General features: G+C 45.1%; 3 protein-coding genes across 3 annotated transcripts; 1 reads left to right on the top strand and 2 right to left on the bottom strand.

Moving 5' to 3' along the window:
- Positions 1–22: 22 nt before the first annotated feature.
- Positions 23–559, bottom strand: EPUS_07858 (uncharacterized protein; the record flags this gene model as incomplete). The annotated part of the gene is made up of 1 exon (XM_007806736.1): positions 23–559. One exon carries the CDS (start codon positions 557–559, stop codon positions 23–25), a length of 537 nt encoding a protein of 178 aa, XP_007804927.1.
- A 7,803-nt stretch (positions 560–8,362) lies between these two features.
- On the bottom strand, positions 8,363–11,146 carry EPUS_07857 (uncharacterized protein; the record flags this gene model as incomplete). The annotated part of the gene is made up of 5 exons (XM_007806735.1): positions 8,363–8,820; positions 8,889–10,130; positions 10,179–10,223; positions 10,279–10,350; positions 10,495–11,146. The coding sequence occupies 5 exons, from the start codon at positions 11,144–11,146 to the stop codon at positions 8,363–8,365; spliced, it is 2,469 nt and encodes an 822-aa protein (XP_007804926.1).
- A 1,421-nt stretch (positions 11,147–12,567) lies between these two features.
- On the top strand, positions 12,568–13,113 carry EPUS_07856 (uncharacterized protein; the record flags this gene model as incomplete). Its single annotated transcript, XM_007806734.1, has 1 exon — positions 12,568–13,113. One exon carries the CDS (start codon positions 12,568–12,570, stop codon positions 13,111–13,113), a length of 546 nt encoding a protein of 181 aa, XP_007804925.1.
- Positions 13,114–16,688: the final 3,575 nt, after the last annotated feature.

Raw genomic sequence — 16,688 nt, 5'->3', positions numbered from 1 at the left:
GAGTCTGAGATCTCTTGTCATTCTACTTTTCTAAGGCGATTATCTTGTCACCTGAGCTAGTATAACCAGGTCTGAATATCTGTTCTTGCTTCGTGTTAGAGGCCCAGATTTGAAAGCTCTTTCCAAGACGAGACTGAGACAAGTATAGGTTGATGGGTACAAGGGCTTGTGAGGTATGATCCTCCTTTGCACTTGCTTTTTTCTTTATGCTTGCTTCTTTCTTCAGGTGTGCTTTCTGAATCTGCTTCACATGACTTTTTGGGTTGCCCCCGGGCTCGTTATATGCCCCTGACATTACATACTCACCTTCAGGGTCCCATATCTCAACATTACTGTCTACATTACTGTCATCTGGTATCACCGGGTTTCCGTTCTTGACTGATGGACGCTTTTTGGATTGTGTTTCTTTATCCACTGCAACATGCTTTGCTGTAGACTTTTGCGTCTTCTTTCCTCTGCTCTTCTTCGTCTGTGTACCCTCTATTCTTTTTCCTGTCTTCGGATCAAGACCTGTTCGTTCTCGATACTCTTCTTCTATGTCGATAACTTTGGGGTACATTCCTCCTTTTTGGGGTAGAAGCTTGTAATATCTATCTGCAAACTAGTATCATGCCTATAACGCTTTCAGGCACATCTCAGCGCTAAGCTAATCTATCTCACCTTTCTTATATTACCTCCAGATATATATAATATTTATAACTAGTAGCTGCCTAAGGTTTGTAAAAAGGCTTTTCTTTACATTTTCTGTCGCAATCTGCGGCACTTATTAAAAGAGAAGCCTTTCCTTACTTAATAGGCGGCTATTATTTGGATTAAGCTCGTCTTAAATTTCTTTTATAATTAGAAACCAGACCTGCTGCTAGTATTTTCTATGTCCTTTAAGTATAAGAACAGTATTATATAGCTATTCTAAGTTTTTATCCGTAGCTTTATAGTCATTTATTAATATGTCAGGTAGCCTATTAGCTTACGCGTTTATTACAAATTGTCTAGTGTTATTCTTCTTAAAAATCTCCTCCTTAGCCCTACTAAGATCCTGTAAAGAGGCCTTCGCCTTCTTATTAGCCTTGTTATTATAGTCTGTGTTATGTTAGTGATACTATAAAGCATATTCTTTACTAGTGACCTACTTTAAAAAGCTGCTATAGCTAACTTTACTAACTCCTGCTCGGCAGCATTATTTACTATTAAACTACATTTTCTTGATTCCTTAATCTGATGCCTTATCCTGTCTGAGTAAAACTGATATCTGATGCCTTTTCGACCTTCGAGTTTCCATTTTGGATGTGAGACATCTCAGACTTCGGTGTCACTAATCAACTTAGCTATTTTGCTGGGCGTGGGACTTTTTACTTTCCTAAGCTGCTACATCAATATTAGGAGCTTTGATAACTGGTCTTCGGAGAACGGCCATTGTGCGGGGTCTGTATCTCTCTTTTGCTTTTCGCTCCAGCCTGGAGGCTAGTTGTCGTCAGATATTAGGTTTTCCGGTCTAGAGTCATTGTCTGCATCTGACACTCTTGCCTGTTGCGCTTTGCTTTTATTGCTAACATCTGCAATTGTTGCCTATTTCGATTCCTTCTGCTTACTATGGTCTTCTGGCTTGGTCGTCTTACCTTGCTTCGCTCTTTTGTTCTTTAGCATTATGATATTTTTTTATAAATATGATTATAAATATTTGATTATAATTATTAAGATACTTATAGGAAGTAAAGCTCTATTTATAGATAAGAAGGTAAGGGTAAAAGTCTTCGAGGTAGAGACAACCTCTTTTTAGATGTTATAAAAATAATAAACTTTTCTATTTTCTATCTTGTTTTTTAACCCATTCTTCCTCTCTTTCCCCCTTTTCTCTCTCCTGTCCCCTCCTCTTCTTCCTTTCTATTGTTAAGGGAGAAAAGGAGGGGAGGGAAGGGGAGGAGGGGAGAGGAGGGGAAAAAAGGAGATAGAGGGGGAATGTTTGAGATGATAGAATATACAGAGGGGTTTTTTAACTAGGTTAGGTGGGCACCGTAGGCGAGGAGCTTTAATCTGCGGGAACAGGAAGGGCAAGGGTAAGACGGGTGGATAGGAGACAAATTTATTTGCTTGCACTTTGACAAATGAAATAATAAATCCTAAGACATAATCGTCTTAGTCCTGTGACAATAGACCAAAGTATTATAAAAGTTTTATAGAGGGACCTGAACACCTATTTTTAATTAATCAAAATTTCAAACTCTGCTAATCTCCTAACTATCTTAAAGCCTAAAATATATAATTCAAAGTCTTGTGTATATGCTTGACGTTATTGCATAGATTTGTGATTGCCAGCTCAATCAGGTCTGTCATATTCAGGGCTCCGTGGTCACACTCATGCTCACCTTGGTCTAGGTCCACAGCTGTTGTTGCTGATGGTGTCTTAATAGGGCTTATCATCAGCGCAGAAGCTCTGACTACGTCGGTAACTTTAAATTCTTCGCCAGACTTGCAGGTCTTGTCCGTTGCCAGCATTGCTACGTTCACTACTTTATCAGCCCCTGCTCCTATAGTGGCGCCCTAAACAGTACCTAGTAAAGGATTAACCTTCCCTCTGGCACCTTTAATGACCGGAAGAGACACTAAGACCATCGATGCAGGGCTTGAGACCCGGAGTCACAGCGAAGACTGGGTTAGTTTGCATGCGGCAACATCGGCTGTGGCATCGTTCACTTAAACAGGTTCTTTAGCAAAGGTAACCTATTATGTTGAAGTTGGTCCTTTTGGAAAGCTGTTTTTCCTACCTAATCAAGTCAATACAGAAGTCAGAGATGCTGTCGAATTCAGATTTCGCTCTTTCAACTACACATTGATACAGTCAAGCCTTGAAGAGCTATACATTTCTAGTAATCAATTTGACTCTGGCTTTCGACAGTTTAATCCCTCTGACAGCCCGTTCAAGACTCTGGGATTCAGCGTAAATGATCCAGATCCTTAATATTTCTTCTGTCACCAAGAGATCCCCACAAACCATTGTCAAAGAGGAATAGTGTTTGCAATCAATCTAGGAGAGAGCATGCAAAAGTTTTTGGAGAATGTCGAGACATCACAAACCAATTCTGCTGTTCCTTCACAAGGCTTTTCGTCCGCACTCTGGATGAACACCACGAACGGCGCATTGGCTACACCAGTTGTCATGCGATCTATCGAACCGCAGCCAAGCACCAGAAAAGCGTGTCGCATCAATCTCGACTTGATCAGGCACCCCATTTTGGCTTTTTGTATTCTGTGTATGGCTCGTAGTTTTTGAAGACGGAAGACTATTTCGGGGTGGGTAAGAGTTGTGGAGGGGTCACCAGCGCTTAGCTCTGGTCTATACTTAGTCTAGCAAGTCAATCATCCGCGGTCATGTAACTAGTAGCTGGTCTACAGATTAGTTTAGAAACAGGTTATTTATACAGGAACTTGTCTCACTTTGGATCCCCCTTTAGCCGCAGCGTCGTGCAATCTGGAGTCAGGCTGGTAAGCTAGAGAACGATATATGCTACCCCTCGCAGGATGCTCTGTTCTCTCTCAAACTGCGCAGGGTGGCAGAAACAAAGATATGGCAAAAAGGGGCGTTGCGCGCACAGACCAACAACAGCGATCTCTCCTACAGCCAATTCCTCCAATTCGCTCTCTATTTCATAGACCAAAGGACCCCCCGTAGTATTCTCTAGTTAGAAAGGAGCTCCACTACCTTAATCGCTCTTATCATACAAGTTGCATTACAACCATTAGGCCAACTAACAACCATCTGATTCCATGATAAAGCTGCTTGAAACCGAAGTTCCATTGCCTATTCATACTCGACCACCCCTTCATAATCAATTTCCTTGACATATCTACCCCTGAACCCTTCGCGCTCAGGAAGAGGATCGAAATCAAGTAGTTCAAAGTGGACATCTTTATCGACGTACTTCGGCATCACCTCTTTCAACTGGTCACGAACTCGCGTTCCCGCTCTACGCACTCTGCACAGCAGGTTGACACCTTTTAATGTGTGCGAAAGATTGGCTCTGTTCTCTCTCAAAATGCGCAGGGTGTGCAGAAACAAAGATATGACAAAAAGGGGCGTTGCGCGCACGGACCAACAACAACAATCTCTCCTCCAGCCATTCTAAAAGAGATCCAATTCGTTCTTTATTCTCTGGTATCCTTTCTGTTTTTGTAATCTCTGGATTGTGATAGTCTAGTTGTTTGAGTCTATTAGAAAGGAGCACCACTACCTTAATCGCCCTTACCATACAAGTTGCATTACAATCATTAGGTCAACCAATAACCATCCTTTGAAACCGAAGTTCCATTGCCTATTCATACTCGACCACCCCTTCGTAGTCAATTTCCTTGACATATCTACCCCTGAACCCTTCGCGCTCGGGAAGAGGATCGAAATCAAGTAATTCAAGGTGGACATCTTTATCAACGTACTTCGGCATCACCTCTTTCAACTGGTCACGAACTTGTGTTCCCGCTGCCACTGCGTTATCATTAGCCCACTTTTCTTTCGACAGATCACCAATTAGCTCACCCAAAATTAGCGTGCGGCCGACTTTCAGATCCATTTCTGTATCCATGACCCGAGGCACACAACATTTGCCATATATGCCTTTACCCCGTTTGCCGAAGTATTTGAGTGTCCCTGGCTACTTGCTGGCTTCAGTCACATACAGTGAAAAGTGCAAAATCTGGTTGGTGTAAGTCTAGGTCATCATCAGACGCAAAAATTACAGACCTTCGCCTCATCAGCTTCTAGCATCTCGTTCATCCAATTTGTGACCCAAACCTCATCGCCTGCATCAGGTCAGATAGAATTCCTAGAAGTGTGAAAGAGTAACTCACTTTCCCTGCTTACTTCCCCCAGATCAATGACATTCGACGCGCTGATATCTGTTTCTTTTTGTGATCATCTATGGTCACCTTGATAAATGGCATCAGCGCAGCGATACCGATGCCATTTGCGAAGAGCAGTATCGTGTCGTAGTTTGACGTCTTGACCGTGTTTTACCATACGGACCATCAACAGCCATTTGCAGCGGCCGATTCTGATTAGATCTATGCAAAAGTTGGCTGGTAAATCCATATTGGGGGCTAACCAGAAGATAGATTGTGATAGCGCGGCCGTCCACATTTCCGTTCTCATCCCACCAAGCGATTGAGAATGGATGGCTTTCAAAGAGCGATCGAAGTGAGATTGACAAACACCGAAGGTAGATAAAGTCACCCGGCTGTACTTTTCTTGGGCGTGGGAGATCAAGCTGTATCAAGACCGCACCGCTTCGCTCGACCGCAGTTGCTTTCACCAAAGTCTGCTTCCTGGCGATATTTTGGTATAATATTCTGGCAAAACGTAGGACGTCAGATACGGCGAAGATCCCGGTACCAATTAAAAGCAGGATGCGTTCAACATGTCGCTGTTTGCCGATGTGGTACCATATACTGTAAACTGCTAGGATAGGGAGGTATCCATGGATCCAAAGAAATATCTCATAGGCCAGCCGGCGTACAAGAGGGGTCGCGGCCACAGCAACAGTGATCATTGAGCAGCCTGCCTGTTAGGTGTTAGTCTCGTCCTTACTAGGGTTAGAGCTCCTTACAATTATACCATAGCGGTCCTTCGGCTCCAGCAGCCTTACTCCATCAGTTCTCAAATGGAGTACAACGTGGGAGATTAGCTGAGCCGAAACCATGAGCCCCAAGGTGTTGTGCAGATACTGGAACGTGCGAAGTGAGAGACCAATTATATCAGCAGCGAAACTCAGCCGATTACCCGCCATAAGTGGAATGAGATGTAAGATGGCGAGGGATCCAGCCCTTGAGGCTGCATCATTCAAGCTTCGAACTCGAAATACATTGACCACAAGAGTACCACCCCAGTAGAGTAGTTGGGCCACGACGTCGCCTCTTGTAACTGGCGGTGTAAAACGAGTCCTACGCACTATGGTCGGCCAGACTAAATGCTTGAAGACCTTTTGGACGAGCCACGACCGTGATAAGGTGGACGAAAGCCTCGTCACGTAATAGGAAAAGCATGACGAATGCCCCTCCGACGATGATAGCGTGGATGATAAATGGATTCATCTTCGAGAGGAAAGAGAGTTGTGGGCTTAGAAGTCATGATGAGCGGTTTTCTTAAGGATTTAAGAGCAGGAGTCATTGAGAGTGACCTATAGAAACAACCCCCCGTCTTTTTTTAGAAGCAAGTGTGAAAAAGAATTAAGTGATTTGGAAAGAAGGGTGTGGAGGGGAAAAGGAGGGTGTGGTTTTAAAATGCGCGCTTATATCATTTGAAGTTGTCACCAAATATGGCAAGCGCTTAATCGAAACCATCTAACACTCATTCAAACACAATAAGTAAATAGGCTAGAGTAGACTATATACTAAGATTCGGTTTTCTTGTCTGAGTATATATAGTTAGCCTTTTTCCTTTTCCCTCTTCATTATACTTCACACTTTAAGCAAATCAAAGACCCTCATATACTGTACACGTGTCAAAGAAGGACTCAGCAACTCATCATAATAATGAAATCTGGAATTCAAAAGTCAGGAGACACGAACAGAACCTTAAAAGAGAAATTTTATCAGCGAAGACTTACCGCTGCCAAAAAACTGTTGGAGATGAGCTTCATATGCAACGCTGACTCTATATTGATCGTCAAACGCAATGGAAAGTACTATATCCATACAACAGACCCTAATGATGAGAAATGGGCCACTTTTATCAAGGAAATGGTAAGAAGGCCGTGCCATTCCAAGAACAAGCTTTAACAGTTTCAGGAAATGATAAGAAGACCGCGCCATTCCAAGAACAAGCTTTAACAGTTTCAACAGGACAAAAGTTATCCTCCGCCTCGTGACCTATGCCCACCAGATTTCACCAACAAGTCCAGAAAAAAGTGCCAAACAACCATCAACACCACCCGCTGCACACCTCCAACTCTGCCACCATTGGAGATGTCACCAGTCGAAGTCCGCGTTCGTGGCTAAGTCTAGCATTTGACGACCCGCATGAAGAGATATCAATACTGGGCCTGTCAAGAACACTCAAGCTTTTCAGGACGAAGTTGTACTTAGAATTGCAAGATGTATTAGACTAGCTTGGGACAGGGACGAAGTTGTACTTAGAATTGCAAGATGTATTAGACTAGCTTGGGACAGTTATTTCTGAGTGTAAGAGATATTGTTGTATAATAGTAACATTCTCCAATGGAAAGAATTTGCCTCGGTTCTCAGCCTTGCTTTTGTGGCTTAGACGATGACTAAGTCAATGTGCGCTATAAGGTCTGCTTACCTACGTTAGTTAACGAGTAGAGTGCATCCCCGCACGCCGAAATGTACCCCTGAGCAAAAAAGGGTCGAGGTACCTCGAGCGCCAACAGACCACACTCGACGCTGGCCACGTTCTACGACATGAAAAGCCTTGCCAGATATTTCTTTATCATTTCTCTCGCCTCTAAGCCTCCCCAGCCAAAAATTACCCTATTGTGGGGAAGGGGTTGCATCTTTATCTGTCCTAATAAGAGCTCTATCACCTCGTAGTATGGCGCTTTGAACGTCCGAGCATCTCTAGTCGGGCTAGGATAAACTTAAAACTCTAGATAGAGGCTCATGAAGGCCTTATTAATGCTCTCCAGTCAGTAATTGAGGCAGTCTCTGGGTTTCAAAGCTATAATCTCGCATTTGATGGGATTGTAAGGTACTTTCTTGATGTTATTGACACAGTCGCGTACTAGTAAAAGTAACAGCGACATAATCGACTGTAATATTACTGTCGGGATTATCTAAACTTAGATATTTGCCTAAATTTGCTATAAGGTCTGCTTACCTACGTTAGTTAACTAGTAAAGTGCATCCCGCACGCCGAAATGTACCCCTAAGCGAAAAAGGGTCGAGGTACCTCGAGCGCCAACAGACCACACTCGACGCTGGCCACGTTCTCCGACATGAAAAGCCTTGCCAGATGTTTCTTCATCATTTCTCTCGCCTCTAAGCCTCCTCCGGCCAAAAATTACCCTGTTGTGGGGAAGGTGTTGCATTTTTACCTGTCCTAATAAGGGCTTCATCACTTTGTAGTATGGCGCTTTAAATGTCCGATCATCTCCGGTCAGGCTAGGATAAACTTAAAACTCTAGAGAGAGGCTCATGAAGGCCTAATTAATGCTCTCCAGCCAGCAATTAAGGCAGTCTTTGGGTTTCAAGACTATAACCTCACATTTGATGGGATTATAAGGTACTTTCTTGATGTTATTGATACAGTCGCGTACTGGTGAAAGTAACAGCGACGTAATCAGCTACAATATTACTGTCGGGATTATCTAAACTTAGATATTTGCCTAAATTTGCCAAACTGCGCTTTAATATGTATCTATGACTCGACACTTTGCCACTTAGCCAAGGTCGCACCAGAAGAAAGAGCGTTAGGATGCTTAGTAGGTAGGACCCGGTTTTGTAGTTGGACACACTCCGTCATGAGTTTGATGGCCTCCCCTTTTCTGCCTTGCTCCTTCATAGTCAATGCGAGATTGTTCATAATGTTTAGCGTGTCTGGATGCTCCTGTCCCAGCACCCTCTTTCTCGTCTCCATCACTTGCATCTCCAGTTCTTCAGCCTCCTTCCATCGTCCTTGATTACTGTATGTCAACGCCAGGTTGGCCATGATGGTCAGCGTGTCTGGATGCTCCTGTCCCAGCACCCTCTTTCTCGTCTCCATCACTTGCACCACTAGCTCTTCAGCCTCCTTCCATCGTCCTTGGCCCGTGTATGTTAAAGCCAGCATCCCTAAGCTATATGATGTCTCTACATTCTCTCGACCAAGTACTTTCCCTAATGCTCTAGTCGACTTCTCACACATTCTCTCAGCTTCATGGTAATCTCCCCTGGCCCATGCATACCATCCCGCCTTCCGTAATATCTGCGCCCATTCTCGTACTGACTTGTCATCCATCGGTCGCTGCCTCTCGGCCGACTTTTTGCGTGTGGGAAAAGCATCTCGCAACTAGCCCAGTTCTCGTGATTGCCGTTCGGAAGCGCCGCGTTCAGCTTCCTATTAAACTGTGCCTTCCATTTCTCGTCCTCTCTGTGCATTGCGAGCCACTTTCGCGTCGCTAGCTGTACCAGTCCATGCATTTCGAACGTCTTATCCTTTCCGAGAGACACAAAAGAGTAGCTTCGTAATCGGTCCACAGCCTCTTCAAACATGTCATCATCACTTGCCTCAGATGTACTACTATCTTCAATGTCCTCATCCTTGTCCTTCTCGTCGTCTCTAACATCGTCTTTTTTCTGCTTTATCGAATCCCGGATCGCTTCTTCTTGTGATGGGACCCTTAATACTTCCTTGGGGATTCCTTGCCGGTCGAAATAGCTCATCAACGAGAGTAGGTCGGCTGACGATGGCCACTTCTCCCGGATATCATCAAACGATATCTGCCATGTAATGATAATAGAGTTCTTCGCTTCCGCGTCTCGCCGAAGATGGCCCGCCTCGTAGTTTAGGAGACTCGTCTTCTGTTTCTCGTTCCGTTGAAATGCTTCGATGTACTGCCGTACGCTGCAGCTCGCTCCTTTTTGCTGGATGTACGCCGCCGCCTGCACGATTGCCAGCGGTATATATTCCAGTGTGTACGTCAGCTCTCGTAGATCTTCATCGTTGGCGGGCACGTCTAACTTCTTCTTCAGGAGCGTTATCGCGTCCATGTCGGTCATCGGATCGACCACGATCACGTCCCGTGACTCGACAAGCTTCGTCGCCACGCTTCTCGTCCGTGTCGTGATCAGAATTGCCCCGTTCTGGCTTTGTGGAAGATATGCGGACAACGGTCGCCTGAGCCGATCCTCTCTGTCACCGGCCTGTGCCTTCGATGTGGCCGCTTGAGGAATTGAGATGACAGCGTCATCGTCTAAATTGTCCAGTACTAACATCCACGTTCCGTTTGACTCGTCCTGGAGCCATCTTGCTACCAACTCAAATATGTTTTCTTTCGGATCTTTGCGGCGGGGAATCTTCACCCGCTCCGCTATCTCACGGTATCCTTGCTCGATTCGATCTGCATTGCTCGCGTGGATCCAGAACATCCATCTTGGGGGACCATTCACGGAAGCGGTAGCAGTATTCGATGGCGAGCTGAGACTTACTATAGGCTCGTTAGTGGATAATGTCTGATGGAAAATGATCAGCTCACCCCGCCCCACCAATCCCCACGAGTGCGACTCTTGACGCCGCCGCTCTACACCGTTGTTCAATGTGTTCTAGTAAAGTCCTATGGTCATGCAACGTCCTACGGTCGACAAAATCGACGTCGCGACGGAAAGGCACCGTTGACGATGGCGGAGTCTTGAGCTGTTCAACAGGAGCTGGACGGAGCAACGTTAGCATTGTCAGTGGGGACGTGAAATGTCACTTGCATTTTGAAGACTTGCTGATCTCCTCGCGCAGCCGCACGAATGCATTCCCCCTCCCTTCTCCGTAGAGAAGCGGCATGTAGACATTAAAAATACCAAATAGAGAGTATGCCTTATCTTCTTGACGCTTCGTTTCACGATGCTTCGCCCAAGAAAATCGCTCCTCAACCTTAAATCCAGTAAGAGGTCCTCCACGCAGAGCTTGGATGGCGATCCCTGTTATTTCGTGGATATACTGTTCCAATGATCTCTTGCTGCCTAACCGGTCGCCTTCTGATGAAAAAAATTCGACCGATGCTGGAGCAATCAGCTCTTGCAGTGTCCAGCCTCGACTAAACCATCTGCTTTTCTGGAAAGTCGCTTCCCATGTGGCCGGTGATGACGGCACATTAGTAGCGTGGCCAGATGTCGAGACGTCAGATAGATACACGTAGCATTTGTCCGCATTTTTATACCAGCGAAACATCGAGTTGATGGCCTCACTGAGTTCGGCGCTGCTTGATTTGTCAATGCAGCAGGTGTCAACCCAGAAGAACTGTAGACCGTCGCGGGCAGCTTGATTTCTGCAAAATTCAATCTTCTTGTAGCCAGCCTTGTTCTTGCCAGTACCTTTCATTAAGTCCTTAAAAGTGACCTCCTCGCCATCCGCTCCCCAAGTGTGCGAAAGTATAGCATAGTGAGGGATGTTTTCATCGTATTGCTCCACCAGACTCAAGTTTCTATGCCCTTCATCTTTTATGAGACGCATTGCTATGGGTATTTGTCGTAAGGCTTAAATAAGCGCGGTTATGGGTAGGTAGGAACAAATGGCTCGTCTCTTCGTAGCAATTTACATTGCAGGTGACAGCAATCAAGGAAGACTGTTAAGAACATTACGGATAACGAGTCAGACACTGGGATGCCTCCGGGGACAAATCTTAGCCTTTCGACCTGGAGGATCGCAGAGGCGCACAGCCTATTTGAGAGACACTCGAAGAACCATAGTCTACTGCGGCCCATAGAACGCAGCTGAAGCCACGCTGACAGTTAACTAGTGGCGGATGCACTTTAGCCCATTTACAGCATGGCGTGTGTGGCTGTACCCACTAAGCCCGCCTGAGGGACCGAAGACTGAGGCAACTGAGGCAACTCACAAAGCGATGCTCTAAGTTGTTATTGATTATACACTTGAGATGGGAAAGCCAAGATATTATGAAACACTTCAAGAGCACTATACACTTGAGATGGGAAAGCCAAGATATTATGAAACACTTCAAGAGCACACCTCTGCCCACGCAGTAGCCAACTCTGGATCGTCTCCACCACCTGCAACCAAGGTCGCAGACGAGGCACTCGCCTTCGAAACTGCGGATGAATTACTACCCCTAACGCTCGACCAACCGATCTCGCTGCGCTGACTGTCCTTCCGACCTTCGCTACACCTATTCCACCAATCTTTCAGCCGCCTCCATCGAGCTCCTGACGACGTAGTGATGAGGCTACCTTCGACTACTTCGTGCTGTCGTACCCAAATGAATATACACATCGTTATCGGACGTTATAGTCTATATCGGGAAGCCTATTAGCATAGAAGAATTCAAGGAGGGCCTTAAGAACGAACAGATTGGTTCTGTTAATAGGGTCCAGAAGAAATAAATATTTTCAAGTTTTTGGGGTAAGCTTCACTTTTGGAGTTGCAGAACGGCTTTTAGGAATGGCAAGAGAATGCTTTTATAGCCCGTCTTAATCCCTCCTACCTTGCTCGAGCAATATTCATAGAATTGCCGCACGCAATTCATCTGAAACCCCGACTTTAAATCCTCCCTCCCCTTCTTCCACCCCCTTTCCAAACTACCACATTCTCTTCTAGAGTACCACATGATCCTATCTCTATTTCCTCATCTTAGATACAATCAATAAGTATAAAGACCTCATCAGGTTCACTATTGATATGAAAGCTTTAGACAGCTCTCACAACAGCTTTCTCGTCACATAACTATTAGTTATCACAGAACTCTATCGATTGTCTACAGAATGTCCTATTCATCCGCTAGACTTCAGCAAGGTGCAACTCTAAGGGGACCTCTCTTGGAAACCGTAACGGAGCTTCCAGAGTCCCCTAGTAAGTATTACAGCCTCAAGCAAGTTTCTCGAGAATACTAAGCTTATCAAGTTTCCTCTTGCCCAATCATGGAAGAGAACCTGGACATGGACTTTCTTAGTCCGGGCCATCCAGAACAAGTCGAAGTCCTTCCCAAGTTATTCAACCCAACACATATATCGGAAAATGAGAATTTCATTGATCTTACGGGGGATACACCATGTACACCCAACTATCCCGACTTGGACGAACTGGCCTCAACCCTCAAACGCGCCGCGGAGGAAACATATACTCCCAGTCCTGTGAAACGAACCCTCAAACGCGCCGCGGAGGAAACATATACTCCCAGTCCTGTGAAACGGGCAAAACGAGTCGCCGATCTGGAGGAGCTCGTGTATAACAACGAGTACGGAGGTGACAGCGAGCGGCTAAGCGACATTGAGATTATCAAGATGCAGATGACAGCAATTGCTGCTCTTGAAAGAGAGAATAGGAAACTGCTGAATCTCTTTCGTAGCCAAGCACGGAGAAGAATGAGGTTCTTGAGTGAGGTGGTAAAGGCTAAAGGGCTCCAAATGCAGACACAGGGAGAATTTCTGAAGAATATGGCCCAGGCTGAGCTTGATCAAGAGTAAGGAAAGGGCTACCTATTCTCTTAGCAGACGGTGCAAAAACGATTTGTTATTTGTATTTTTAGATAAGATTTAGTCGTTGTACTTTGTGTTATCTATCTGAAAAACAGTTCATGAGTCACGGAGCCATAAGAATCAAAGTTGTTTCTAAGTCTTAACTTCACGTAATTAGAGAAAATCAGAATATCAAACGCTAGAGGAACAGCGAACATTAATTTCTCTTCTCACTATTTACAAAGCGGAAGTCATCAAGAAAGTAAATAGTAGTCTGAGGCAACATCAGGCCATCTAGAATAAGTGTTGAAGAGGTACGGTGAAAATTTCAAGGTATAAAGTGCTTTGTATGTAGAGGTCGTAAGGAAGGAGACTATAAAAATAACATGGCTACATGTTTCCTCGACAGAACGCCACACATCGTGAATAAAACGGTCACAGTAAGCTGTACAAGATCAGAAGGACCAACCAAGATAGCCACTCCCACAGTATCCTTATCCAGCAATAACCTCTACAGAGTTACTCATAGTGCTTGCAGCAATGCATATCTTATGAGGGAGTTCAGAGCGCCGCGGGGAAAGCTTTAAAAAATCATGCTGCGAGTCTTAATACACGCCACTGAGCCAGGTTGGTGTCACGTACCTGAAGAAGGTCTGTAGAAGCGTCTGTTTGTGTCCGTTCAATGAAATCTATTGCAGATGATGGTTGCGGACTTAAGCGCAGCATGGTGGTAAGCAGTTGCCCCAGAGACTGTGTATCTCGTTGCACGTCCTGTTCACGAGGGCGCTGACCGTAACTGGTCAGCATAGAGTACCCTACGTTGGCTGACTTTCTGTTAGTTCATCTTCTTGACTTGAATTGGGTTCTTGAAAAATACTACCAAGCTTAACTTCTCCAACTTTTGACAAGAGGACATTCTGTGTTGTTATAGTGCCATAACAGATTCTGAGGTCATTATGCAGATATACTAGTGCTTCCGTTATCCCAAGACAAATAGTCGCAATGTCATTGATTTCCAGGTTGCCTTTGGGCGATGACAAGAGATCGACCAGATGAACAGCTATGTCATCGTAAAAAAAGAAGCAAGACCCTTCATGATAATACGCCGTAACAAATCGGATAATGTTCGAATGAAAGATTGGACGGAGACGACTAAGCGAGTCTTTGCCAAATCCTTTGACTTCCTTTACGGCGAAAATCTTCTCAGGGTAATCTCTGTTATACGCAAGAGTGGCCGGACCTGCTCGATTAACTTTCATGAACTTTTTGTATTTTGTCCATGGATTCTTGTCAAAGACATTTAGACGCACAGGGGGTTTAGACCTTGTTTGTGATAAAGAGCCAATTCGAGTCGGATGTTGGCCATCAGAGCTTGACAGGATAGACGGTCGATCAGAAGCTTTAGAAGTGCCCTCTGAAGGCGTAGCTATGTATTCCGGTCCTGGAAATAAGGTTGTTCGATTTTTCATACTCATGGTTCTCTAATAGTCTAATAGGAGTAATGATAAATCTAAAAGAAGATTAAGTGAAAGCTAAGAGATTTCAGATGTAGACGTTAGTAATTATTAATAGGGGGCGAATAGAAGGGGGAGGGGTGGGATAAGGAAATGCTAAAAAGGAGTGATTAGGTATGAAGAAGAGAGGCGGTGGAAAATATAATGGGTGGGGTGTAGAAATAGTTTTAAAATTAGCACAAGTGTAAGATCAACGGAAATTGTTTTTGTATAAATCTACTACTTAAAATACTTTAATGAGCCGTGTTGTGTGCTTTAATCTACTTCAGTATTGTTACTTCCGAGTTTAGCCCATTCAAAATTCAATTACTATGGAACGTCGAGTTCATTTTTCAACCAATACAAAGCTTCAAACGCACCCTCAGGAGATCACACCTCTAGACAACTGGATTTTACAGAAAGGAGGCACGACTTCAACTATCGAGAGGCTTCCGAGTCGTGTTTGTCAAGGCAAAACAAGACAGACCACCGACCAGGCTCGCATCGACACGAACTCACGTGGGAGAATTCCTATCTCAGGGCAGAGGTAGCGCAGCGGGAAGAAATAGCTATTGCCTTCGGTGGATTTCAAGCAAAGACTGTGGAGGCATTCGATATCCTGCGCAGAGCCTTACATGACCTGTGTAATAAGATGGAGAAATCAGACAAGACACAAAGGCAGAATATTGGGGATTTAGTCTTGACGAACCCCTATGCGAAGATGTTCTCTAGAGCTATAATCAAGACGAAGCAGAAAGGTGTACACTAGATAGCTTTAAATAAAGCTGATGGGCTGAGAGAACTGTCTTGTTATCTAAGTTGAAACTAGTTGTCTAATAATCTATGTCAAAGAAATAAAACTAATTCAGTAATACAAGAGATAATTAACCTTGAGCTGAACCCATCGACACAAGCTCACCTTAGGATGGAATGTGTAGATCCAGAAAGACGAGCGGACTGTGGAAAGGCAAGCTGGGCAAGAGGAGATAGATGTTCCAGCGAAAGGGGACTCCCGAGGGGCTTTATAGCCACAAGGACAGCAGTGGTCCCCAAGGTCATAAGGGGCCCCAACAGGCCCAGCGGCTTACGCTGACCAGTGTTCCCACGAGCCATGTTCACTTCGCCTTGCGCTGCGAGTCACCCGTTTAACTTGCTCGTTTTAGTTGTCGTCAATGGTGTCTTCACGGTTGGCTCCCTTCCCGTAAGGAGGCCTCCCTATGACTGCCCACCAGAACCACACCAACGCCGCGCTTGCCCTGTGAAGCTAGGCCTGTCCATGCAGCCTGGTCAGCACAGTAGCCTCTTCTTTGGTGCATCGGCACAACAGAAGACTATCTTTAACCTGACCAAGATAGGTCGCATTCCACCTGCACCAAGACCAATCTTTCCGTTGTTGGTACTTGATCCCCTGTTCTCTGCATTGCGGCATGGCCGCCGCATTGTTGGTACCCATCAGTTCTGCCACAATCACCGACTGTGTCGTACCAGGCTGAGCCCTCTCTCCTCAGAGTACCGACCCACCGTATTGATTGTTACATGAAGGCCGTGCAACAGGGTAAAGGGATGTTATAGAGGTAGCGGCGAGTCACGAAGTAGTTGCAGTGGGCTATTGTATGACTGTGTGTATGAGGTGATGGTTGTCCTATCCAAGTGCTATGGAGGCGTAGAGAGATATGGGCACTCGGAGTGCCAAGCTTGCCCGGCCTTAAGGCCGTGATACTACCGATAAATACGTAGTAGTAAACACAAATATATACAACCTTTTTTCGAGTACTCACGTCACTGATAATGATGGCTAGATACAATAAGATTGTGTCTTGAATGCTTGCCCCCTTGTGCGAGGAATGAGGTATAATGAAGGGGGGGTCCTGAGTGACTTAGGCAGTTAGGAGAGAGATCTGAGTGACCCTATTAACCTAATTCTGGAGATCAAAGGGACTTGCGGAGCTTAGCAAGATGTCTGAGGCACTTGTTTAATGAGAAGAGAGTTCGAATCTGTGATGATAAAAAAAAGACCTATCTACTCCTCTCTCGCTTTTGATCAATAGTGTTTGTGAAGAAAAATTAGATCCACGATGTGATGCAAGAGCC

This window comes from Endocarpon pusillum, assembly GCF_000464535.1.
Source record: "Endocarpon pusillum Z07020 unplaced genomic scaffold scaffold5604, whole genome shotgun sequence".
Lineage (NCBI taxonomy): Eukaryota > Fungi > Ascomycota > Eurotiomycetes > Verrucariales > Verrucariaceae > Endocarpon > Endocarpon pusillum.
Note: the sequence above shows the minus strand (reverse complement) of the source record. Positions and strands in the feature narration are given on the sequence as shown.